Source organism: Pangasianodon hypophthalmus, chromosome 3 (assembly GCF_027358585.1).
Source record: "Pangasianodon hypophthalmus isolate fPanHyp1 chromosome 3, fPanHyp1.pri, whole genome shotgun sequence".
Lineage (NCBI taxonomy): Eukaryota > Metazoa > Chordata > Actinopteri > Siluriformes > Pangasiidae > Pangasianodon > Pangasianodon hypophthalmus.
Genome location: NC_069712.1, coordinates 21687986 through 21715765, shown reverse-complemented (window position 1 = coordinate 21715765; position 27780 = coordinate 21687986). Strand labels below are relative to the sequence as shown.

The window sequence follows — 27780 nt, the reverse complement described above, 5'->3', positions numbered from 1 at the left end:
ACATGCATAGAAAGATAGATATAGTGTAGTTTCCTTAAAGAATCAGTCTTCACATTATTGTTTTTTTTTTTTTTGATTGACTATGTGTTGGTATACTTGCACATTGTGTAGGGGTTATCATCTGCTACCAAGCCACCAGAGATGTGGAAAAGGATGAAGAATGAACGCTGTACCATTTTGAACAGGATGTCTCAAAGCAGCAGTGCCTTAACAGGTAAAGAGTCCATGACCCTAAAACCTAACAACCACAACAAGCCTACAGCAGACACAAGAGGCTTGATATATAATAGTGTATATAATACACTATATGGCCAAAGGTTTATGGACATCTGAAAGTCACATCCATATGTGAGCCTTCCCTAAACTGTTGCCACAAAGTTGGAAGCACACAGTTGAATAGGATGTCTTCATTTCTGTAGCATTACAATTTCCCTTCACTGGAACTAGGGGGCCCAAACTTGTTCCAGCATGGCAGTGCCCCTGTACACAAAGCGTGGCTCAGGAACACGTGATTTGCCATGGTTGGAGTGGAAGAACTTACTGGAAGAACCCATAAAAAGGATATATGGGTGTGATGGTCAGGTGTCCACAAACCTTTGGCTGTATAGTGTATGTATATAATACACCCTACTAGATAGGAGTTTGTACAGGTACATAAATGCATAGGACATTTTTTTTTCAGTGCAGGTTTTGTGCTAATAATGTGGCTTTAGTGCTATTAGGAATATAGAGGTAGCATAAAACCATTTCTGAATATAAATCGGAAACTCATTTATTGCTTCAGACAATGCTTTAGCCAATTTCGTGTGATCTAGAGTTAGTTGTACAACTGAGTTGGTCACTGCATCTAGGAATTGAATAGTTTTTCACAATGCACTTGCATTTTTTGCTGTGCAGATGACCGCATGGGCTACCAGCAAAGGAAGACTCAGTATCAAGGTAATCAAACAGGGCTGGGGAAAAAAGACTACCCAGAACAGTGCTGTAACTACACAGACCACAACATGCTGCCCAACACAAAAATGGAAGGTAAGCTCATGATATGTCACCATCTGATTTTTTTAGAGCTGTGTTCAGAGTTGGCAACTTAAGTTCTACTACAGAAGCGTTTGTACATGTAGAATTATTTAATTAATTAATAGTGCCATATGTTATTGGTCAAATGGCATTTCAAAGTATTTGAGTGTAACATAATTTCAGCATGACATACTGTGGTTATATCAAAGAGTTGGACAGTGGAGTGGTGCTGGACTTACTACTCAACTTTGTTTGAATGATTATTGCACAAGAAAATGTGCTTAAGTTCATTTTCAAAACCATGTGTAACTGAAACACACTGTTCTGTTCTGTTTTACTCAAACTCTCACACAACCTCTGAATGGCACTTAAATCTGTAGTTACAGTAGATATAAAAACTCAACACACTCCTGTGACAATGGCAAAATTTTGCGATGAAAAAAATGAAACCAGGATAAATCATGTCAAAATTTCCCCCTCAATGTGAAATTACAACGTATAAAAATTAAGTGAAAAACAATTAGAAACATTTTAGGGAGAAATAAGAAAAAATAAAAATGTTATAATAACCTTGTTGCATAAGTGTGCACACTTTTTATAATTGTGTGTGTGGCTGTGTTCAGAATGAACTAGTCACATTCAAGCTCATGTTCAAAAGTAATTATCATACAGCTGTCATCAGTGAAATTATTCTAATTAACCCCAAAAAAGACCAGCTGTTTCTGTAGGATTTTCTTGATATCTTCTTGGTTTCATCTGACTGCTGAAGCCATGGGCTGCAAAGAGCTGACAAAGCCTGTACAGGGTCTCATGGTCTCATCGATCAGGAGAGGGGTATAAAAGAATTTCCAAAACATTAGATGTACCATGGAACACCGTGAAGGCCATCATCAACAAGTGGAGAAAATGAAGCACTACAATGACATTACCAAGAACAGGACGTCCCTCCAAAATTTACAAAAGGACAAGACCAAAACTTATCAGGGAGGCATGTGACAATCTCTCATATTCTTTACATCTGGGCTATGGGGTAGGGTGGCTAGATGGAAGCCCTTTCTCACAAAAAACTTCCAAGTCCAACTAAATCACCCCAAACCATGTAGTAAAATGTGTTATGGTCTGATGAGACCAATTCGAAAATGTAATAATTCCATAATTCCAAAAGGTATGTTTGGCACAAAAAAAAAAAACAAAAAGAAAGACACACCAACAAAAGAACACCATCCCCAAGGTGAAGCATGGTGGTGGCAGCATCATGCTTTAGGGCTGCGTTTCTTCAGCTAGAACTGCAGGTTTTATCAATGTGGAGGGAATCATGAATAGCTACAAATCCCAGTCGATTTTACTGCAAAACATTCAGGTGTCTGCTAGTAAACTGAAGATGAAAAGGAATTTCACCTTTCAACCTTTCAGCACAACAATGACCCAAAGCATAGATCCAAATCAACAAAGGAATCTCTAAATCAAAAAAAAGTTCAGTGTTTTTGAATGACCCAGCCAGAGGCCAGAGCCCTGACCTGAATCCAACTCAAAATCTGTGGGGTGACCTGAAGCAGGCTGTGCACAGGATATGCCCTTACAATTTGGCGGATAAAGGATGTTTTTGCAAGAAAGAGTGGGAAAATATTACCAAGTCAAGATGTGCCAAACTGATAGACTCTTAGCCAAAAGGACTGAGTGGTGTAATAAAATCAAAAGGTGCTTCAACGAAATATTAGGGGTGTGCACACTTATGCAACTAGGTTATTGTAAGTTTTTTATTTTTCTTTCTTTCCCCATAAAATTTTTTGATTGTTTCTCACTTTAATTGTACACTTTGCAATTGCACATTAAAGGTGAGAAATTATCTGACAAGATTTATCTTAGTGTCATTCTTTTACTTCACAAAAAAACCTGTCATTTTAACAGGGCTGTGTAGACTTTTTATATCCATTGTACATCTGAGGTCTGAATACTAATGTGTGCAATTTTGGTATTGAATCCTCATTACATGCACGTAACTCAACTCTGCATAGCACCCTTAATGCAAAACACTGAAAAATTATGAATGCCCGAATATCTGTAAATCTAACTGTTATAATATACATGAATGACACCAGTTACAATTTACCTGTATGCGTAGTAAATGATGATTTGGCATCCATAGGTGTGGCGAGCCGTCTGCTTGGGCCCTCGTTTGAGATGTACTGTCTGCCCGAGCTGACACGTCATGACTGCGAAGTGAACGTCCCCCTGCAAGGCAACCTGCACCTGCTGCAGGGCCGTGATCTACTGTGTGCTTTAGACCAGTCCACCTAGAGCGACCTAGTCAGTTAACCTTGCTATATCGCTCACCTGGAGTGTCAACCACAATCTTGATTATATTCATGCAGTGTGTTCGATTATGGTCCTTCATTACCCTTCCACTGCACATTATAGTATTTTCCTCTCAACATACCCCACTCAATTCATCAGCCAATCACTTCATGAGCACAAAATGTGCACAATAGGGGACTTCAATGCACACATCTCTACTCTACCATATATAATAAGAATGTAGCTTTCTGTTTATCATCTTTATAAATTATATGCAGTCCTATACATAGTATAATACAGTATACACACATTATACAGTATAATATTTTAGTTACAAAAGCTCTTTCTTAAAGGTGCAATAGTCATTTTTTTTATTTCTTACTTATACAAATAACCTGGAAGATGTAAATGTAAAACATGATAAAATATAATGGTTTATGTCATGGTCCCAGCACATGTGGCTGAGACTAAGAAATCCCATTTGGACAACTGACTTCTGGTCTGGAATGATTGTTTTTGTTTGAATGTGCCCTCTGTCAGTCATTTTATAGATACTCTACAGGCCACAGTAGATCCTGAGGGTGGAGCTTCATGAACATGGGTGCGAATGAGGGGTTGGCTCGAGGAGTAAAAAAATCATTCAGAAGTCAAATCCACCTACTTAACCTGATGCACCTTTAATGTGCTGATTTATTTTGCATTTTATATTCATTTTACTTGTCTTTGGCTATCTGTTTCTGTGCCTTTAGCTAGATTTTTAGTGCACTTCTCTCTCAGTTTCCCTGTCCTACTCTCTTGAAGAAAGATGATCTACTGTAAGAATGTTATTTGTCCTCAAACTTTCTGTATTTCTCTCTAAATTTCCTACCTCTGACACCTTAAGCCTTTATCTGTAATATTTATGCATGCTTTAGTGCCTTCTCTGTTCAATTCATAAAGTGTTACAACACCACTTTTCTTTCTGTCTCTGTCAATCTCCCTCTGTTTCTCTCACTCTCTGTCCATTGCCTTTTATGTGGTGACCACTCTAAGTATATAGTTTTTATTTTTGTCATATTACCTGTATACATGATATTTAAAGGAGGATTCTGTGATAAAGTTCTCTATTATGTTAAAGTTGTAGCACTCAAATACGTGGGTACTTTATCTTGTCTACTCAGTAGATGTGGATCGGAGTGCTGATTTTAAGCGGTCTGTAGTGCTGGTATCTGTTCCTTTCTAGTGGCATTTTTTCCCTTTGTGATATACAAAAGCATATTATATTTGTTGGCAGGCCAGTGCAGATTTCTTTTTACTCTAATAAGAAGTAAGGGGGGAAAAAAAGAAAAATTATTAAAATTTAAAAGTCTGTTTTTAAGATGTAGCAAATTAGCAAAAGTTCTATTCAGCATTTTCACTTTTATCATTTATTAATGATGTGTGTGACATTTGTGTTAAGAAATTGTCTTTAATACTTCTAATAGTATTTCTGTCACACTAGCTGAGGTTGTCTTTAAAGTCGAATGAACTAGTATAATAAAGGATTAATAAATTTTGACTTAATTACTAAAGTTTTGGCTAAAGGCGTACTCTTCCTGTTTTTTAATAGTTGTATTTGTTGATCTAATCAACTATTCTTGCACCCACACCCAAACCGGCATTTGCTGTTAAACTTGGAATAGTAGAAAATGTTCTGTTTATGAGTTTAATTCAACATGAGACATTTACCCCCTAAACAGTGCCCTGTTCATTCACAGCCAGAATGAGATTCTAGACTGGATGCTGTAGATTTTAAGCTATGCAGATTAGAGGGCTAAGCAGATCAGTAGATGCTGATTAACAGTGGAGGTTTGAAAGTTTGATTCTGTGTAAGTGGAACTTAACCTTGAACCTGAGATTCTGGTGTATAGGCCCTTAAAATGTCCTTGATGAACTTTCAATTTTTAAAAAAAAGATTCCTCCATCCTATCTGATATAATGTTAGGACATTATGCACAGTAGACACAATATCAAGCCAGTGGAAGATAAATGGAGAGATAGTAAGATACAGCGATACAGGCTGCTCAGTCTACCCACTGATGCACATCTCTCCAGTCTCCACAAACTCTCCACTTCCTGACCCAAGTATGTCATATATATATATATATATATATATATATATATATATATATATGTATGTATGTATATATACACACACACAAAATCAAAATGTATAGTAGATGACACTAATATAATTGCATGCACTTAATTATTTTTTTTCTAGAGAAACAAAATATAAACCATAGTCAGAGATGCACTGATGATTACTGAAAATCCTATGGTTGAACACCAGCCTCAGGGCCAGATGTATGTGGCGCGATGCGGCTGCAAAATGCATCTGACATTTGTTCAATTTACTTGAAATGCAAGTAATGAAGAGATAATAATAATAAAGATAATAATAAAGACCCTTATGTCAGAACAAGACAACGGTGTGGAGGGCATTAATATGGCTCGTATGCCATTAAATCCCCAATTGGCTTAACCCTAATGAAAAGAAAATGTGCATGTATAATTGATGCATGTGTTCATGACATAGGCTGTGTTAAAATAGTATTAAATTGTTTCCTTCCTTGGCACTGGGGTGGAACCCTCAAGGGTAAATCATTTGTATCTTTAATATCTTTTAAATATGATATCTTTAATATGTATCTTTCACCTCGAAATGGGGATATAGTGTATCTAAAATGATTACATAAATGGACCGTAATTAGTTTTTAGAGTAAAGCTAATAGTACACTGCACGCACCTTTCTAGGTAAAAGATGTATGCTAAAGGTGTACTCTTGAGGGTACCACCTCAGCAGCAAGGAAAGGTACAGTTTACTACCTTTTTTTCTGAGATTGTAGGTTACTCAGGCTTCATCCCAATGGACGAACAGTATTAAAGCACACAGATTGCCTATATTGTACTTTAACCAAATTTCTAAAATGTTATTGCATTATTATTCTTCATAAAAAATATTGAATCTATTAGAATTAATGAAAAAAAATTATTCTTCAGGAAAAAGGCATCTAACAGCATTGGTTCTACTGCTGTGAGAAAAACATATGGCGCTAATTTACACCTGAGGCAGACAAATCACACACATATCTGACTATCACTAATGCCTTACGTACAGTATGCAGTCAGCTGCACTTCCCACTTCTCGACCTTTTTGTGTGCTCAAGTTGCACATTTCGTACATAACACCCAAAGTTTTTGTGGCTGAATTGTGATTGAAAGTGTGTGCAAAAAAACATACATCTGGCTGCTGAAATTTTTGCTACAGAGATTGATGCCAAGGTAAAATGTAGTAAACAGAGTTAACCTCTATCATATTGTATCGTGCTGTGGCCAAATATATATTTTAACACTGGTGAGGCTCTTTTAGATGATTATTTTCTGAAACAGTCTCCCATTGTCTCCTTAAAAGTTTGGGCTTGATAGTCACACTAAGCAATTCTGTATTTTAATGTGCTAAACCAGTATCGATGTTATTATTATTATTATTATTATTATTATTATTATTATTATTGTTGTTGTAGTTGTTGTTGTTGTTGTTGACATTAAGGTATGGGAAATATTACCCAGTGAAAAGTTGTATCTCTGCACTGGTATCATATTAAAATATATTGATCTTTACTGTCTGTCTCCTGTTATTATTTTTCCACTAGTGGCCAATATTTTTTGTCAAAAGTTTTCCTTTCTAGCAAGCATTCATTTTTGTTGTTACCTGAACGCCTTCGTCAACATGGGTCTCAAAAACAAAAAGTCTTTGATGTTTCTTTAGCAAAGCACAGGATATACGTAGCTGCCACTGTAAAGGGAATAGCACTTCCTGCTAATTCGTGAATACAGTCAATAGTCCAATGGCTTTCGACCTACATTTAGGCCGACTCGCGGCAAGCACGTTTACTCATATCTCAGACTGCTAAAACCCGTTGCTCTCTGCACGGTTAAGCTGCAAAGACCACATGGTTTGGTGTTTTTCTTATTCTGGTATACCTAGAATGAAACTAAGAAAACATTTCAAAATATTCTTGTGTTTAAGTGAATTCATTCACATAAAGTCATCTGTTTAACTGACTAGATACAGATTTGGGATCTTTAAACTTCTGCATGCTTCTTATTTAGTGTCATTTCTTAAACAAATTGCTTGGACAGCTATTCTGATTCACAAATCTGTCACAACAATTTCAATGGTTCGGTAGAAACCCAAAATTTTGTCAGCTGACCATCATTTCTTAGGAGTGTAATCTTTTAAATCATAATTGTTTTTTTTTGTCATTTCCATCTGCCAGTGAAGCTTTTTACATTTACTGTCATTATTTTAAAAATCAGCTGAACTGAAGTCTGATTAACTAAAAACAAATTCCACAGGTGAACTCCTGCATGTCCTTCTCAGTTGAAATATGTTTAAAAGGAGCATCCAGTCTTACGGTTCATGATTTCTGACCCTAACCACACTAATTCAGTGATGTGGAAAATGTGAGTGTGAAATGTAGTTACAGCTTTGAATGATTTATTATAAACATTACTGTTAACATGGTAAAATGTGTCAGTATGGACCATGGCCCCATTTAACCTGAGGGACAGCTGAATGCTAATAGGCACACAAGCACACATGCCAGACATTTTCCTCCTTGTGTTGTCTGTAGAGTCATTACTGTGATGTCTGCTGGACTTTGGCCTAGCCAAACCATCCCTCTCCCGTTTTTTTGTTATTCTCCCCAGTATTGTCCTTGTTCTGTTTGAACTATGACGCATGACGCATGTCCCATGTCCCATGTGTTTCTTCCCATGTGTTTATGAAGTTAATACACTGGAGCTGTTTGCTCAAACGGAAAGCCCACATCAACCAATGTAATGTATTTATATCAAGGCTGTCTACAAAAACAGTTAAAACTTTTCAAATGCCTGTCAGGTGCTATAATTGACTCCTATTCCTTTGTGTATAACACAATGGTTATAATAATGATAACAGTACCTTGGATTACAATCTAAATAAAATACTGGATAAATACAGTATATTGGATAAATAAAAGGTAAAATGTCCCTCAGTGCCCTTGTACCATATTACACTAGGTGAATATTCTATAATAGTTCATTGCCATTTTATTTTCTTCTACTGTTTCGTCCCCTCTCACTTTTGTGGACATTTAATCAGATTTTCAAATAATCAGATTCAGATCAGATTTTACCATTTCTCTAAATTTCTATCTTTCTCTACCCCATGTATTTGATGGTATTTTCCAGGCACAGAATTTGGGAGACGATCCAAAGCATGGTCAGTGAGAACAAGCCTCTGCCTAATTCATATTTATCTTGGCTCTAAATACAGGCTAAAAAGAGAAACGGTGGAAGAGAAATTATTGAAAATAACAAAAACAATTTAACAACGAGGGACTTCTTTTCCTGCTAGTTTTCCTCAGGGGATTTTTTTTATACAGCTACAAGCCCAAACGTGGAGCTGCTCCAGGGCAAACGTGCACATCTCAAACATAACAACCCTTGAGTCTTTGTGAGCCTCTTCCTTCCCATAGTCAGTAAGTTGCAAACGAAAAGCAGACTTCCATTCATTCCCCAACTACAAAGATTTCATTTTTGGATTGGCTGATTCAGATATTTCTGATTCTTATGGTGAAGAAGAAAACAAAGTGGGGGGAAATGGGAGGAACTGCCAGTTCAGTGCTGGCGACTTCCTTTAAATTCACATTTCCAAAACAGTGGCTGCAAGCTGTAGCACACAGTCACACACAGAGACACAATTATTTTAAAAAGAACAAAAGAACAAACCCCGTTTTTCCCAGTCCCCCTCTCTCTCTCTCTTTCTCTCTCTCTCTCACACATGCACACACACACACACACACACACACACACACACACACACATACAGACACAGACACATAGACTTGCGTATTACACTACCTAAATAATGCTACTCAATAATAAAATAATAAAAGGTGAAAGATAACTTACTAAATCTCACATTTCATTACAAACACAGGAAAGCATAAAAAGCCCCTTTAATGAAACTGCCTCAGTAACCAAATGAGTAATGAAACTGTGGAAGCATTTTCCAGATTGTGAGTTAAAATGCTAATTAGAAATCTACATGTCTACATTATCTTACAAACAAAATTTGTTCTAAAAATGCCAATGGGATTGCAAAGGCATTTCACTTTGGTTGTGTTATAGCATGAGGATGAGAAACTGCAGTCATGAGTGGAAGGATTGTTTATTACTTATTATTACTTATTTATTATATTGTTTGAATATGTCAGAATCAGACCTGTTTCGATTTTGAAAATGAAATGTCAATTGGAGTTGGCAGTTGAATTTTAATTTTAGCAGTCATTGTACATTGCTTTACACAATGCTTATGCAAGGCAGTGGTGGCTCAGTGGGTAAGTCACTGGGTCATTGACCAGAAGGTCAGGGGTTAAGGTGAAGTTGAGCAAGAGGAGGAAGGCGCTTAACCCTGTCTGTTCCACGGGGCAGCCTATCATGGCTGACCCAGTGCTCAGACCCCAACTTCCTAAGAAGCTGGGATATGTGAAGAGAAGAATTTCAGTAATGTACAGTATTTGTGACAAATAAAGGCCTTCTTCTTCTTCTTCTTCTTCTTATTCCTCCTCTTCAATAGCTATGAAAATGCAAATACACGTTTTACAATTAAATTTTAATTATATCTTACATTATGTGTGTTCAGAAGACAAATGCAATAGCAAATATTTGTGTAATATATATGTATTTGTATTTTTGTATTACTAAATTTTAATATTCACTCATGTCTGCATTCACTTCCTGGGTATAGTGATCACAGGTATCCTCTGTTAACCTCACCACTGATTTTAATTAAAAACCGACCTTTAGTAATCAGTCATGTATTCATAAACTTACTGGACATAGTAATCAGAAGTGTCCTCTCCTAAACAATGGTGGTGTGTGTGTACTATGTATTGATGTGGGTGTGGGGGAGGTAGGAATGTAGGGGTTATGCTTGCTTGGGGTAGGAAATTAGGCTTTAATCATGACTATGTACTTGTTTATTCATGCAGTGCTTTTATTATTGTTTGTCTCTGTTCACCTTCCCAGATGGAAATTTGCTAGCAGATAAATCTGGTGCAAAGTATCTTTTCTTGTCTGAGGTTAACGTTTTATACACATGGTCCCTGACAAATAAACTTTAACTTGCACACACAAACATTAGTCTTCATGCCCAGAAACATTCTTTCGACTATTTTTGTCAGATATATAAACTTTATTACTTTATTTAGCACAGGGCTTTAACTATGAAGTCTATTTTATAGCACACACAGCAGCTGGGAGGAACAAATTCTGTTTGTAAGACTCTTAGAATCATAATAAACCAGCAGCTCCATGAAAATTAATATAATGAGTTAAAATTTTTAGAGATCCATTTCCTATTTTCTCATCATCCTGATGAATGTGGCTTTCCCGGTATTCAGAACATGACAGTGAATGCAATGCGCGCTCACAAATTGTTGTAATGACAGATTGTTAATAATTACTTACAAAAAATCAGTGCAGTGCTTAATTGTGATGGAAAACAAATTCTCAGTAATGAAAAAAGAAAAATATTTCATAACCCAGAAGTAACTATGGGATATTGTCTCTCTAAATATTTTATGCATTCAGTTAATGGTCAGTGATATGCATTTTGTGTGTATGCGAAGCTACTCCTTAGAACCAATCAGTATACAATCAAACACATTTATATCATTTGGCAGACACCCTTATCCAGAGTGACTTACATTTATCTTGTTATATACAACTGAGGGTTAAGGGCTTTGCTCAAGGACCCAGCAGTGGCAGCTTGTTGGTACTGGGATTTGAACTCATGACCTTCTAATCAGAAGGCCAATGTCTTTTCCACTGAGCTCTTAATTCCTATTGCTGAGTTGTCATAAAATATTAAAAGCTTAGGTGCTGATTTCTCACCCGTCAAAGAATATTACCATTCATCTATAGTAATCCCTTTATCCTGGTCAGGATCATGGAGGATCCAGAGCTTATCCCAGGAACACACCCTGGATGGGATACCAGTCCATCCCCCGGCACCATGCACACACATACACATTGACGTACTCATTAACACCTAGGGGCAAAATTGGGGACCCCACACTGTGAGGAGGCAATGCTACACACAATATTACCAACTTTATTCATGTTCATATAAAGGGGGTGGCACCTTGCTGCCTTACAGCTCCTCGTTCCCGGGTTTGATCTTGAGCTTGGGTTACTATCTGCGTTGAGTTTTGCATGTTCTCTTAATGTTTGTGTGGGTTTCATTTGGGTTCTGGTTTCCTCCCAATGTCTAGAAACATGCATGCTATGTTAAATTGTCCCTAGGTGTGAGTGAGTGAGTGTGTGAATGTGGTTGTGCATGGTGCCCTGCAAAGGACTGGTGTCCCATCGGGGATGAATTCTCACACTTTCCACCAGGTGTTACCAGAACTAGCTCCAGATCTGCCCACAACCCTGACCAAGATTACTGTTACAGTTACTGAAGACGAATGAATGTTCATATAAAGTAGTTTCTTATAGTATTTTTGGGTTTTCTGTTGTCTAACAAAAGTATTTACTTTTTTTGTGTGGTTAGCAAAATCTTTAGTACATTTCTTTTTGTCACGTCAACACCGGAAGCCCTCACAAAATCCTATGACGCAAAGTATCATCCAGTGTTTCCTACCTGACATACCAAGCCTTTGCATATCAATTGCAATTCTCTGGTTCATGATCTTGGTTTTGGTTTCCTGGTTGATTCTGGTTTTCCCTGTTATCTCTGCTGATCACCTTGCCTTCTGCCTGTTTCTTGTTCAAGTTCTTGCCTGATGATTTGAGTCTGTTTGCCTGTCTGTTTTTTCAATAAAAGCATTAGTTGCAACTGTAGCCTTACCCAACACCTGACAGTATACTTCACCTTCAACATGGATGCAGCAAGTATGCTAGACTGGCAACAAGCACTAGCAGGTCAAAGTCGACTGGTTGGGGAGAAACAGCAACAGCTAGCTATACCAAGATCATGCAGCTAACCAATGCGCTGACACCTTTGCTAACTGTTTCGGTGGCCGCATCTCACCATGTTCCCCTGCTTGTCTCACACCTGGATAAATATGCCAGTGACCCAGCCCAATGCAAAAAATTCATGCTGAAATGCTCTCTATACTTCTCAGTCAAGAAGGAGTCTTGGAGTGTATGAAAATTGCTAAGTTCGTCAATTTCCTAATGGATAAAGCATTCACCTGTGCTACAGTGGTCTTGAATCAAGGAGGAGTGCTGATCATGTGCTATGAAGACCGTTTTGAAACACTTCCAACATGTCTTTGATTATCGCCAGAAAGCAAGGAAGTTGCAGAACAACTGTTGTGACCCAAACTTGCAAACCACAGCTAGGCTGAGATTGCACCTGAGTTCCGACAAGATGTGTTCATAAAATTTGCATCCCGAGAGGACCTCTCAATTGGACTAGACAAAATTCTCCACAATTGGAAAGGGAAAGGCATGGAGATGAACCCAGATTCAAATCGGTCAAGCTAAGCTCACTGCTATGAAATGCGAAAAGCACAAATGGAGAGACTCTGTCTCTACTGTGGAAGCCCCACACACCTAGTAGCCCAGTGCTCATCTCATCCTCCACTAAAGGTGCCATAGTCCATGCGCATACCGACTCCTCTGCTTACTCATCTGTGTTGAGTTCCTTTGGTTACTTATCTTATCAGACCTTCTCTATTGACATTAAGATAAGACATTCAGAGGGTTTCTCCATTGTTTCAGCACTACCAGCACTCCAGAGCTGCTGGTAACTTCACTGACCAAAACCTTGTCAACAAGCTCCACATCAAAGTGCAGCCTTTCAAAACACCCCTGCAAATTCAAGATCTTGAGGGCAGACCCTTCAGTTGCGGATCCGTCACTCACCACACTGTACCAGTCATGCTTCACGTCTATGCTTTCCACCATGATCGCATCTCACTTGTGGTCACCCACTCAGCAAGATATCCCATAATTCTGGTTTTTCCATGGATGCACACCCACAATCCTTCTAGCGGTGTCAACCTCAGTTGAAATCCCTGAGATAACCACCACAGTGGAAATTCCTCAAGTATACCAAATTCAGCAAAGTCTTCAGCAAAGCTAAGGCAAGCGGTTTGCCTCCTCACAGATCCTATGACTGTGCCATAGAGCTCACAGCAGGCACCATGCCGCCCCATAACCACATCAATCCCTTGTCACCGGTTGAAAACAAAGAGTACATTGAAGAAGCACTTCAACAAGGCTACATTTGACCCTCCACATCCCCGGCATCTGCAGGATTCTTCTATGTGGAGAAAAAACTATATCAGCTATCAACTAATCAACTATAGAGGGCTGAACCAGATCACAGTAAAATACAGGTATCCCCTGACCATGTTTTCACTAAACTGGATTTGCACAGTGTGTACAACCTCATCAGAATCAGAGAGGGGGATGAGTGGAGAATGGCATTAAGCACTATCTCTGACTACTTTGAGCACTATGTAATGTCCACCCACTTTTTTCACTCCAGCAGTCTTCCAGTGTCTGATCAATGACATAAATTAGAACGTGTTGGGGAAATGTGTTATTGCTTACATTGATGACATCTTGCTCTACTCTCCTTGGATAAGGATAATTGTAATTATACTGTATATATATATGTATATAGTGTATATATAAATTAATATTATATTTGTCCTTTTTGAACATGAATTGATACAGTCCTCCAAAATGTGAAACATATGATTCAATAGAAATGCATGTGATATAGACAGTGTTCTGAGTAAAACTGACTCAGAATTTTTCCCATAGTGGCCTAACAATTAGTACAGTAGTAGCCTACAGTTACAACTGTGGCAATCTAAGATCTGTTTATAACAAATAAAGCAGCATGAAAGTGGTAAGATCCAAATGACACTTTCTATCCAGACATAAACTGAAATAGATGTGATTTTGAGTGAAAAACAAGAACAAGTAATTTGAATACTCAGCTTATAGATAATTATTACAACAGACTAAATACTTTCTAAAACTGTTCATTTCTAAAAACTTAAAGATATCACTGTACAAGAATTTTAAATTCTGTTTATTATAAGTCATTAATGTTACCTCATTAGGAGTAACTTTAAATATTAGTAGGTGTAGGGGTAGGTGTTTTAGTCCACTGTTGTATAATTGATAGTTAAAGTTCCTGTGTCTCGCCACAGAGAGAAAAGAGAAGATTTATTATCTCTTTATTTCTAAATATTGCTGGATATTACTACAGGTGCACAACTGAGCATCCTCCATCCTCTCTGCAATTTTTTTGCAAGTTTTTGCACATGTTTATGCTGCTACAATAATCACTATATTATACTGTACATGGGCTGCTACTCTTATGTTTACACTTATGTTTACACTATTTCAGCTACTTGTATTGTACTCTTGTACTATTTGCACTATTGTCACTAGGTTCACTTTAAACAGAACTGTGTACTGGTCAGCGCTGCACTGGGACTTACTATGCTCACTGTCTGTCCCAGTAGTCATTGTACTGTCTTGTGCTGTCTTGTGCTGTCTGTTTGCCCTTGTGCACTTTTTGTATAAATTCTGTAGTCCCTTGTAGTTCTGTGTTGTTCTGTGTCGTCTTATGTAGCACCTTGGTCCTGGAGAAATGTTGTTTCGTTTCACTATGTACTTGTATATGGCTGAAATGACAATAAACTCCACTTGAACTTGAACTTGAACTTGAAAACCTGTTGTTGTAATCTTGCAATGTTTTTATAAAAATTACCCTGAAACGAAAAAAAAACAAAAAAAAACTTGTCATTTTCTCGATCAGAGAACTTCAAGAAACTGATAACTGACAAGAAAAAGATTTTTCATCAGCATGTCAATGTTCAGGTTTGGGTAGGGTTTCTTCTTTAAAAAATAATTTTCTATTTTAATTTTATATCCAATAGTCTGAACTTTTATCACAATCATATGGGGATTCATGATTTGTTCCTACTTAAATATGTATTGTCCATTCCCAAAGCATTTTCCTGAGTACTGAATGGAATTTTGTTGATTCTTTTGGTTTTTACTAGCACTTGCACCTGATGCTCTTGTTTTTGCCTGAACGAGCACAACCCTGATTTTATCTTTGGGTGTTCTTCAGTATCTTCATATATTCAATATATCTTTTTAATTCTCTGCATTGATTGATTTGCCATTTTGATCTCCTTAAACATGGTCTGTGGATCTATGTTATTTTACTTCTGCAAGTAAAGTTGGTCTGAGCAAGCAGTGTTAATTCAAGGGTCAGTTTGAGTATAAGGTGCCTTGGAAATTATTATTATTATTTTTTTAGATTTTTTATTTCATTGAAGGTTCATGATCTTGATTTTGTGATTACAAGCAGGCAATTTGTGAATCAACCACTAGATACAGTATATCCACCCTGTCATGGACAATAACAAAAAAAAAAGATAAGTAAATTTCCATCGCACTGGTGACAGATTTGACAATAACTCAACAATAACTCTTAAAAAAATATATCAAAATCTATACAAAATCTACCAGCAAACATATTTGATCACAATTTCAAACTATAATTTGCATCCTTATTTTTTAAATTAGTTATAGGAATAATCTGTTTATTTTGATAAAACATGAAAATGACAAGGATGTGGGCCAGAGCAGGACATAGGGTGGACAAAATCATGACTATATACACTACAATACTGCATATTTTAAACACGAGGAAACACTTTTGATGAATGGCATTTCATGAGAATTTTCAATTAATTAAATGAACACATTTTTAAAAATTGTCAACTTACAGCAATTTCTTTCACTCATTTTGATCAATTATTTTGACAATTTTAATGCCACATATGATAGGACATAAATATATGGTGTAGAACATTTAAACAGTGAATTAAGTCTGTTATTTAGTACAATTGATGAACATACCACTAACAAAACTGAACTGATGAACCAAAAGAAAAAATATTCTCTATATATTCTCTATCCAAAACCTTATATTCATATATTCATATATATCCATTCATATTTTTTGTACTTCACTTCACTGTATGTATTAATAGCTATGAATTTATGAATGCATGGCATTCATCATATTGTGTGTGTGTGTGTGTGTGTGTACATATATGTTTTTATGTGTGTATACATGAGTATATGTGTTTTTTAATAACATGGATCACATAATTATATTAATTACAAATTTAGTTACGTTAAATAATGCGGATTACATCCACTATTTAAAGAAAACAAAACAAAAAAAAACCAAAACATATGTCCTCCTCACCTGGGGAGGATGAATGACAAGGCTGACAATGACAAGGTGGATATTTTTAACTAAAATTAACATCTGATGAGGCTATGGTTGGCTTTCAGTTAGCAAAGCATTGAATTGTGGATGACCTCATACAGTTTCACAAACATATTTTAATATTGTGCACTTCCTTTTAATATAAATAAGTGTAGTTTACTGTGTGTAAACAGCAGCAGTTGTTATCACTCCATCAAAAGAAAAGATATAGTAGCTATGATGTCACTGATGTGTCTTAGCGATGGCAGGTGTCTTAAAGAGGTAGTTGCCCCATTAGGACAGGGTGGAAAATATGGAGAGTCTTTTAATTTTGTGTAATTGTTTTAACACCTTTTTGCAATCCGTCAACATTTGGCTTTTGCTGAAGGGAGCTGATCAGTGACAAAAGAAAAGTTATTAGCTCATGGATACTCAGTGTGGCAATATTCTGTGTATAATGAACTCTTTGATTGCCAACAGTATGAGTGCCAGTGCCAGGTTGTTGTGCTCCTCATATCCACTTCCATTGCAGGACATGTGTGTGGGCTTCTCTTGAGTCCTCTTCTCTCCACCCTGTCTCCACAGAGACCCTACTGTGCTACAGTGTTTAGTGTCCTGGATAACACTGGGATGTGTGGGCTGGTTTGTCCTCATTCACAATAAGAACCTGTGTGTCCACTGATCATTTCTGATTTAGGGTAATCGGAGCATCAGTAATCTAATCGTGATTTAATAATGTCGTCATAGGGCAGAACGCTGCTGGAGTGAAAAACTTTCAATAAACGTTAACCCTCTTCCATGTACTTTACCATTACAGGTGCATGGATATATAATACATCATAAGTTGCTCCTTCTCCAAAAGTAGTTATTTCATAAAGTGTATCAAAACATAATTTCAAGAAGTCTAATACCACTTTTAGCTCAAATCTGTGTATCATGTTGTTAAACAATCATCTAATAATTAAATATTTGCAATCAAGTGTTATTTCCCTGTTATTTTTGGACGTACTTTATTGGGAGAGTTTAATCAATGTACCCAATTTGCTATCACTCTTCCCGTCTCAGGTTTGTGTTCTGGATGCAAAGTTTAACAAAATACGTTTGAGGCATAATTGTGTATCCACTAATTGTTCTCTCTGGAAGCGACACAAAGAAATTACATAACCCCCACCTACTCCCTTCGCCTCTCTTCTCCAGTGCTCGGGCTTTTATCAGGAAGAGGCCAAATATAGGTGACAGTCAGAGCAAGGTTATGTTCTATCACTGTCTAAACAGAAATACAGCAGTAACAGGGAGGATATGTGCAAAGAATAAAAACATCACGATTACTTAAAATAACATAGTAATGATAAAATAGCCAGCATCATTTTGAGTGTGAGAAAATAGTTATCACCCCATATCCCTTTCTGAGCAGCTGCCCAGAAATTTACAAACTTTAAAACAATATGTAAAAAATTATGTAATAATAATAATTATTATATATAAATAAACAATAATTTGGGATGGATCTGACAATTTTCTGTTTTCAGAATCCTGAAGTTATTATTATTTAAAGGGCAAATCAAGTACTGTATGCTTGAGATTAACTAGTAGTGTTTCGATTATAAGATAAAGCCATGTGTATTACAGACAACTATACAACTGGCTCGGTTATAGGCCTAATGTATAATCACTGAACATCATACAGCGATTATCATACATATCATACAGTGGAGACATTTTACTTGGTATCACCTCTTAGGGACTTAGTATATGTTTAGGACAATGTAATAAAGTAATAGATCATTTTTAGATGCAAGTCACCAAAGAGTAGATTTTTTGTTTATAATCCACACTATAATTTGAAAAGTTTGCATATTAGCAACTGGCAATATTATTTAAATTATATAAATAAGGGCTGAACTTCAATACTCTGTTCTATTCAGTGTTAACATTTACATTTGTTCCTTTGGCTGATGCTTTGTGATCCAAAGTAATTTACAGCTGAAACATGATACAACAGTTTAAGGTCAAAGGCCTTGCACAAGGAGCCAGCAATGACAGCTTTAGCAGTGCTGTGATCTGAACTCAGATCCTTCCAATCAGTAGCCCAAAGCCTTAACCACATGGCTACAACTGTTTAATATTCAAAGCTGCATATGATGCAACATTACAAGCCAGAACGGTCTTATTAAAGTATTTGCTATCTGGTGTTATTTAGCTGTGTTTAGTTAATTGGAACTGAGCTTGTGTCCGTCTGACTGTATGTTATCAACAGGTAAATATGAAGTACTTATCTGTATTTTGACCTCCTTTAAGGTCTGAGGCAAAGCCCAGGGCAAAGCAAAATGCCCAGTCCAGACACAAAACAATATATTATAAAACTATAACAACATTCAATATTTCTCAAGAAAATAGAAATGTTACTTTGAAATAATTCCAGATAAATGCTAAACATTTTAGGTGGCATTTTTTGTGTCTTGTGGAAATAATTGCTTTGGTTTAAGGCTTCATCAGCTTCTAGTGATTTTGGTCAATTGATTGTCAATCCTTCATTCAATGAATGGATTTTCTGCTCTTTGCTCGCTTTATAAAGTCAAAGAGCTGCTTGATTAATGATTTTTGTGAGCATTTGTGATTAGTTTCTGACTTTTTACACCATCTGGTGGCAGTCCATGAATAATGCGTGTCAGTCATAAGCTTAATTTCCTCAGTCCTTCAGTTTAGGTTGGCTGCTGGCTGATTTGATTTGGTTGGGAAAAAAAAATCAGGTACAGAATGTCTTGTCACAAGGATAGCTCCTTTATATAAATTTTTAACTTTCAAAATTCTATATCTGTATTTGTTTGCCTGGCAGTCTATCTGGAGTCATGTTTTTTTTAAAAATACAGACTTTTTCTCAGATACTGTATCCAAACACATTTTCAAAGCCTTTGTCTTCCACAGTGCAAGTTCTGGATTTCTCAATGTGGGAAATCTCTTTGGGACTAGTCATTCATATTGCAGCATAATGTACCTCAAAGAACAGCAAAACCACAGTTCTGCACTGCTGTGCCTGCAGACAAACAAACCAGGTAGTCAGAAGCTGAAACCCAAATCCAAGGGATATAAAGACACAGACCAGATGAGCTTGAATCACTTCTTTGGGCCTGAAATAACTAAATTTCAAATACAAAAATATAGAGAAACTCACAAACACCTCGTGGTAGTCATGGGTTCAATAACATCTTTTTTTACAAACTTCACAATGAGGATAAATTGACTATCAGCTATCATTCGCCAACTTCCTACCAAATTAGAGAACAAATAAATGCCTTACGTCAGCAAGAAAAAACGAAAACTCCACCAGGTCTGTATGAACAGAATGATGCAGTTTATGAAGAAATGTGTTAGGCTGTATATCATTTTCTGTCACTGCTGCTGCCACTCCGGTATACATGGGTATTGTTAGAAAGTCAAAGAAGTGTTTAGGAGTTATATTTGTCATTTCATATCGATCGATCTGTTTTTGGATTTCTTGGGAATTCTTGGAAATCAGAGGAAGTTCCATAACTTTGCAGTACAATGTGTTTTGCTGTGCTATACTGTTTGTGGCTCATCTATAGGGACAGGTGGGGCAGAGCCCTACCATACACATTGGCCATTCAACAAATGTTAACCGTCACAACTTTGTACATTTTAAATTCAATTACCTCTAATTACCTAATTGCATCCTTTAGGCTCTGTAGAGTTGTTATTATTGCATCTAGTAGTCAAAAATCAGAACTGCAACAAGTGCTAATAGCTACTTTCTATGAGCATTTTCAGTGGAGAAGTAGCAGCAGACAGGACACTTAATGACAATTTTCAAATTGGGCTGGCTTAAAAATACCTTATTTTATAGGAAATTAATAATTTCTGAAAACAAAGGCTAAGTGTAAATGCGGTGTGTCTATGATGTACAGAATGAAGTGAAGTGAAGTGACATGACGTGTAGCCAAGTATGGTGACCCATCCAAGTGGGCAGCCGTTTCTTTTTGCTGTGGCGCCCGGGGAGCAGTTTGGGGGTTCGGTGCCTTGCTCAAGGGTCTCACCTCAGTCGTGGTATAGAGGGTGGAAGAGAGCGCTGCTCATTCACTCCCCCCACCTACAATCCCTGCCGGACCTGAGACTCGAATCCATGACCTTCAGGTACACCTTTGGGTTACAAGTCTGAGATTCTGACCATTAGGACACGACATTTCCATTGTAAGATATCTTGCAAAGTTTGAGAGAGGAAAAGGGCGATTACAGAGTGAATAATGTTGTTACATCAGTTCATCAAATGCATGTGCTCAAATGCACGTGCTCAAATGCCCTTGTTTCCTGAGAAAGGCTGAGAAAAACAAGAAAAATTTGTCTCCATTTTGGTCTCCCTTCTGGGCTAGTTTCAGGTCTTTTGTGTTGTTTTTGAGATGTAGTTGAGCTGAAAATTTTTGCTAAAACCTGGCAAACACATTTGCTACATCGAAAACAACTGAACAAAGGTACATAACTGTTCAAAATGAGTGCTAGACTGTATGCAGGATAATTGTATGTTGTCGACTCTCAACTGACTATTACAGGGTTACTCTATAGTAGCCTATAGCAAAAGTATGATAGCCTCTCGACTTAATTTTGTTTGAGGCTATATATGTCCTTATTAATGTCGCCCTGCCTCACCAAAATCTAAGGTCATGTGATGCTGCTGTAGAATAAACTCTACATTCTGGATGTTATAACACGCATGTGCCGACGGCAGAGATAGTACATTGGTAAGTAATTCATCTAGGGTTAGGGTTAGGGTTAGGGTTAGAACATCCAGTACTTAGTGGAACTAATCCAGTCCATCATCGCCCTACAGGCTGCAGTGAGCACACACTCTGGAAACAAGCCATGCTATTGAACTGATTTTTAATTTCTATGTCTTGCATTGCAAATATTTTATTCACAAGAACAACTTCTCAACACTTTGCCTAGATTTGAAGTATTTCTTGCTGAAATTTCCCATACTGTAAACTCACTTAAACTCATTAATAATAATAATAATAATGATAAGAAGAAGAATTTTTTAAGAACTATGATCTTATTTTACCCCTGCTGATTGAGGTTTCTTTTGTTTGCCTGTTTGTATATTTTCCTTCCCTTTTCTGATGCTCTTAGTATTTCAAATGTAGTGCTGTTTTCTTTGCTAAAAAAAACAAAAAACAAAAAAACAAAACAAAACAAAAAAAAACTACATCCTGGTTGGGCCACACTCCATACCAGTAGGTGGCGACAATGCAGAGAAGCAGGAAGAAAGATAGAAGAAGAAGACGCTCACTACATACTACTGCACTAAATAGTACACAAACTAGTACGCCACCTATTGCTGAAAAATATGAACCTCAGAATTTGATGGCAGTTTTCTCCAGATTACCAAAGGCTCACTGCACAAATTCAGAGTGAAAATGTGACTTATCAGTCAGTGTTCAGATACAGTAGCACTGGCGTACTATTTTGACATAACATTTAGTACAGTAGTATGCGCGCATTCTAGCGTATATGCTAACTAGCCATCGTGGCTCACGCGCTAAATTTGAACTTTGAGGTAGCATACTATGTAGACCACTAGGCAGAGCTGCTTAACTGGCTTTGTATCATCTGGTATATGTGTGCTGTCATACTGGCTATTGAATAAATTTGTTCATTTCAAGCGAAGATGCTGAGGACTCGAAGAGCAGTAACGGCAAAAAACTATAAGGAACCGACTCCAGACGATAACCAGTAAGTACATTGACTTAAAACCTTTTTAGTGTGGAATTGGGACTGTTAGAAAAGCAGCCACTTCTGTGGAAACAAAAAATAACAGAAAAAAACGTTTGAATGTAGCATAGCCAGCCAAACGAGTGAGGAGGAGGAGGCAGAGGAATGGCTGCCAGAGGAGAAGACCAGAGGAAGGAGGAAGAAAGGCGAAACAACTGACAAGAAACAGGTTACTAAACGAGTAGCCAAACCTAAAGAGGCCAAACCAAAGGCTGAGAGAAAGCCTAGAGCTCCAAGGCCCCTTAAAGTAAAGAAGAGTGTCGAGAAAGTGAAAGGAGAAGAGAGCAGTCATGCAGTTTTTCATCAAGATGAATCACTGCCACAAGTACAAGTACAGGTTAAAGAAGAGGTAAGAGGCTGTGTGTCTTGTGTTGGTGTTTTGTTTGCTATAAAAGTTTCTAATGTCTGATTTAGATGAGCCCATGACTCCATCATGCTTGAGCAATGTAACATGAAACATTTGGCTTGATGATATTGGCATGATATTATTTCTGGTTTACTGTGTAAGCAATATTTGTTCATCATTAATCTTTGGTGACCGCTTTATCCTGGTCCGCTTATCCATTGTGGATCCTGGGAACACTGGGCGTGAAGCGGGGACACACCCTGAATGGGACGCCAGTCCATTGCAGAGCACCATACACACACATTCACACCAATTGGTAATTTAGAGTAGCCAATCCACTTACTGCTAAGATAGTGGGAGAACACCAGAGTTAACCCAGATAGACATGGCGACCCTGGAGCAACTGTACAGGCAACATGCACTGGCATTTTGGAAAAAGTAAATGGGATTGATATATATATATATATATATATATATATATATATATATATATATATATATATATATATATATATATATATAAATCATTACTATCCATGAAACTGTGATACTGATCTTAAGACTTAAGTCAATTCTAATAGTCAGTTGGCATTCGGATGTAGTCTTTACATGGCCATGTTATTTTTCCTTACTTTTTTTAATGAACTGTCTTCTTTCAGTGTTACCTAATATCAGAAATGCCCCCACTGCTAATTGATATGTCTTTCAGAGGCAGTCCATCAGCATGGACAAGATGTTCAGTACTGATGCTGTTGCGCATGAAGAGCCAACATCCAGTACACAGCTCCCTGTGGTGAAAAAGGAAGAGCCTGAGGATGACTTTACGTTCGATGAGCCTGTGCAGAAAAAGCAGAAGACCACAAGTGCGCCTCAGGGCAAAGCAATCAACCTGAAGTCTCCAAATCCTTTACGGGATGAACTGCAGATGAACTGGGACCCTGTACAGGTGAGATCTATAATTAGAGTCATGAGAGTATGTGGTGCATAATAACTTTTCTTTCGTGACTGTTTGCTATTCATATCTTACTGTAGTGAACACAAGTTGTTAAGGGCTTGTAAAATGCAAAATGTTCTTATTGTGGTGGACAATTAAAATCATCCTCCTTTACACCTTGTTGCAATGACTCAGTTTATATTAAAAATACTCATACATGCAAAATTTCTGAAACTTTTATCGTAGTTTAGAAAATACTGTATCGTCTTGATATTATGTTTACAAATAGTACACCTCTGCAGCATTGTTTGAGAAAGACACCTTGTCTTCAGCTTCTAAATAGATAAATGCAACAGCAATAATTATGATAATACTTTAACTGATTATTGCACTTTCTTATTATATATTATAACAGCAGATTCTAAAAGGTGTGTGTGTGCACACTTGTTCCATATTAAGGTTTTAGCTGAGAAGACTGGAGTGGAGCAGTGGGTCTGTGCTAACATCGCTCAGCTCCTGCGGGAGGAGAACACCATCCCGTTCATGGTGCGCTACAGGAAAGAGCTGATCAACCACATGGATGCGGATGCTGTGAGGGAGGTGCAGCTCGCTTTGGAAGAGCTCTGGTGAGCCGGGGAAAAAAACTGAAGCAGTGTCAACTTCAGATTATTACAAGTCACTAATTGATGTTCTCTGAAACTACTGAAAATCTAGAATATAGGATGTTCTGGTAATGTGGAATTGTTTTAGTTGGTCAAATGTCCATACTGACCTGCTGTTGTATAGGTGCATGAATACATTTCTTAAAAGAACTTAGTGAAGTTAATTTGTTAATCAAATATCCAAACGTGTTAACCAATTAGCCATGATTCACAATTGGTGTACTCTCATGTTTGTTTTTGGTTCCCATTTTTATGAATGGAAGACATCATTGCTCATTGTACCAGAAATATATTTTTATTGAAATGACATAGTGAGCATTAAGATTACGATGCGATTATTTGATCTCTAGTGGATGGGCCCATTTAACATTCTCAATATTTTCTTCCCTTTTTGCACTTTGTTATACATTTACAAATAAATAAGTAAGTAAATAAATAGATAAATAAACAGACAAATAAATAAATTTCAATGGCTTAAGATGCTATACTTTATGCATTGGATGACTGTTTATCGTGAAGGTGTTTGTGTGTGTTTGTGTGTGTGTTAGCTCTGTGGCAAAGAAGTCTCAGTCCATCGCCCAAACCCTGAAGAAGGAGGGATGTTTGACTTCTGAACTTGAGAAAGCTCTGAAAGTCTGCAAAAGTGTTGATGAACTGGACCATGTGGTCAGGATACAATATAGTCTTCAACTTGTATTCACGGTTTATCATAATGTTTTTAATCACTTAAAGACTTTCATAAATGTGCAACTTTCATAAATGTAACATTTTGGTCTTTACAGTATGCACCATATAAAAAGGGCAGTAAGTTGTCAAAGGCGCGGCGAGCGAAGCAGCTTGGTCTAGAGACTGCAGCTCTGGCTCTTCTTCAGTCACCCCAAACACTTGATCTGCGCTCATGGATCCAGCCCAACACTGAAGGTAGGAAGCTCGTTAGAGTATTAATGACTATTATACTTGCTTAAACTAATTAACTTATGTTGTACTTAAACACACATAGCTGCATGTTTGTATACACACACACCTCACAAGCAGCATTGTTTCATGCTGATCTGTGTAATGTTTGTCCATCTGGAGGATTGAAAGCTGTGTCCACTAGAGGGTAGGTCAGGGACAAAACATTCCTGTCAGCAAGTTTCTCATTTGTCTTGGTTTTGTTTTTTTTTTTTGTTTTTTTTTTAAATGTTCCATTGAGAACTAACCCACCTGTTCTTTATGGTGTATATACACACTTTTCCCACCAAACTTGGTGAACGCACTCTACCAAGGGCACGTAGTAAATAGGGATATCTACTTTATATATTTCGGCCGCTGTACTGTAAACTGATGTTTCAGATCCAGGGGGTTATATGCTGATCTTAAGTAAAAAAATGTTTTCTTTCAAACTGACACCAAAATAATTGTGTGCAAAATCAGAACATTTATTCAGGAGTTCAGTCACTAGAGGGCAGCAATGTACTGTATCTGGTGCATCCACTTCAGCAGTAACTGTTGGCTTAGAGTTGCTGATGTTTTTTTTTTTTTTTTTTTTTAATTCTGGCATGTTACCCATTATAATAAATGACTTGTCCATATTATTTGAACTGACTACTGATATCCAAAGATACAGTTGTATTATTTATATTGTGAAGTATATTTGAATGTTTAAAAGAGTATGCGGCTCGCCAGTACTTCCCTGAAAACTGTAATCTGTAATAAGTGTGTGTGTGTGTGTTGTTGGGTCCACAGGTTTGTCCACTCTTGAGGAGGTTGCCACAGGTGTTGAGCAAATTCTAGCTGATATGATTGCTAAAGATGGAGAGACGCTGACCTACATCCGATCACTGTGAGACACACACCTGCTTCTACGTCTGTTTCTAGATTTCCTATCTCTTTTATTCATGGCATATTTATATTGTATTCCAGGAATATTGTATTCCTGTCTATTTTCTGTAATTGATGTCCAACCTTACATGTATTTTGTGAATCAGTTTGTGCTCCGTTAGCATCGACAATGCATTGACAATTACTTGTCACTTGATGTTTTGTTTTATTATACAAGTGTGTGTATGTGGGTGTCCCCTCACAGGTGTGATAGGAGTGATGTGACGCTCCAGTCTACAGTGTCTAAAACAGCTCTTAAAGAGCAGCAGCAGGCCGATCAGAAGAGCAAGCCTAAAGACATTTCAAATTTCAGCCTGTACAGTTCATTCCGTTGTAGCGTGCAGCAAATCCAGCACCACCAGGTACAGACCCAGCCTTCCCTACACTCTTTATAGTCTCAGGTCAGGAAATGCAATTTTGAATCATATGTCTATTTACATTTGTTTGGGTAAAGTATGACCTGTGTTGTTTTTAAAAATATATCTTTATGGATAAATATAGTGCTTTTTGTGAACTTTTTCTTCTAGATAAGAAATCTCGGATATTTTAACATAAATTCTAAATGTAAATGTTACATGTTCTTACATCCCTCTTCTGTAATGCTAGTAATTAATTTATTCTTAATAATTTATTTATTCTTTATGCTGATAAACCTCTGCATCTTACTGGATGACACCAGAAAACTTCCTTTGTTTTGACAAGCCTTACTTCTAATGTTTAATAGTAGTTATTTACTTTTCATTTCTGATAAAAAGTTTTTTTTTTTTTTTTTTTTTGCGCCCCATTGCTGTTCCACATTGGACCAGCTGTTGATGGATAAGTGGCGTTGGTATTCCATGTAGGTCTTGTAGGCCCCACGTTATATAATTATGCCCACATACATAATACACTGCCAGGTTTTGAACACCCTATATTTTAACTCACACTATATTTTACCTCCTTTTAAATACATTAACCCAATTTAACCAAGGCATAGATATATGTAGATCAAGAAATGTTTATTATTCAATGTTCAGTAAATTAAGAAATGCTATAAATTACTGTATTTTATTGCAACAAGCTAGATTTAATAAAAAAAAAATATATATTATTTTTGCACTGACACTGCTCTGCATTTTGCACCTTTAGGTAAAAATACACCAAATTACATATTCAGTAAGGCAAACATGCAAAACATTTATTTTTCTCATTTTAGTGATAGGATTTCCGGCTGCTTTTAGTAAGACAGTATTCTGCTCAGCTCACCAAATGGCTCCTTGCCTTTCATGAATATTCCTGTCCTTTTATCCTGGTATTCACCTCCCCAACACTATACTGCACCACTGTTAGAAATAGCAACGTAATCCGACTCTCATGCTGCCTCAGTTACACACATGTGCAAAACAAACATAACAGATTCAACTGATTTTGTCATGGTTGTATGTGATTAGTGGCATTAAAGAATTCTGCTGAATTTTCAGCAAAAGCGTGTAAGCATTTTACGCAATTTTTTTCAGCAAGAGAACAGTAATTTGATATTTTCGTTTGTTTTGTCCAGTCATGTTCT

The 27780-nt window shown here is 37.0% G+C and overlaps 2 protein-coding genes across 5 annotated transcripts in view; both read left to right on the top strand.

Moving 5' to 3' along the window:
- The window catches only part of epas1b (endothelial PAS domain protein 1b), a 37810-nt gene extending 30856 nt beyond the window's left edge, over positions 1 to 6954 (top strand). For all 4 annotated transcript variants that reach the window (XM_026939881.3, XM_026939875.3, XM_026939868.3 and 1 more), the window contains exons 14-16: positions 112 to 214; positions 898 to 1029; positions 3164 to 6954. In XM_026939881.3, the coding sequence (XP_026795682.1) occupies positions 112 to 214; positions 898 to 1029; positions 3164 to 3315 (387 nt within the window). In that variant the 3' untranslated portion in view covers positions 3316 to 6954. The remainder of the gene's footprint in view (positions 1 to 111; positions 215 to 897; positions 1030 to 3163) is intronic.
- Positions 6955 to 21940: 14986 nt separating this feature from the next.
- The window catches only part of srbd1 (S1 RNA binding domain 1), a 54410-nt gene continuing 48570 nt past the window's right edge, over positions 21941 to 27780 (top strand). The window contains exons 1-8 of the mRNA XM_026943393.3: positions 21941 to 22390; positions 22496 to 22778; positions 23485 to 23721; positions 24169 to 24335; positions 24920 to 25037; positions 25154 to 25292; positions 26100 to 26196; positions 26440 to 26596. Coding sequence (XP_026799194.3) covers positions 22326 to 22390; positions 22496 to 22778; positions 23485 to 23721; positions 24169 to 24335; positions 24920 to 25037; positions 25154 to 25292; positions 26100 to 26196; positions 26440 to 26596 — 1263 coding nt within the window. The 5' untranslated portion in view covers positions 21941 to 22325. The remainder of the gene's footprint in view (positions 22391 to 22495; positions 22779 to 23484; positions 23722 to 24168; positions 24336 to 24919; positions 25038 to 25153; positions 25293 to 26099; positions 26197 to 26439; positions 26597 to 27780) is intronic.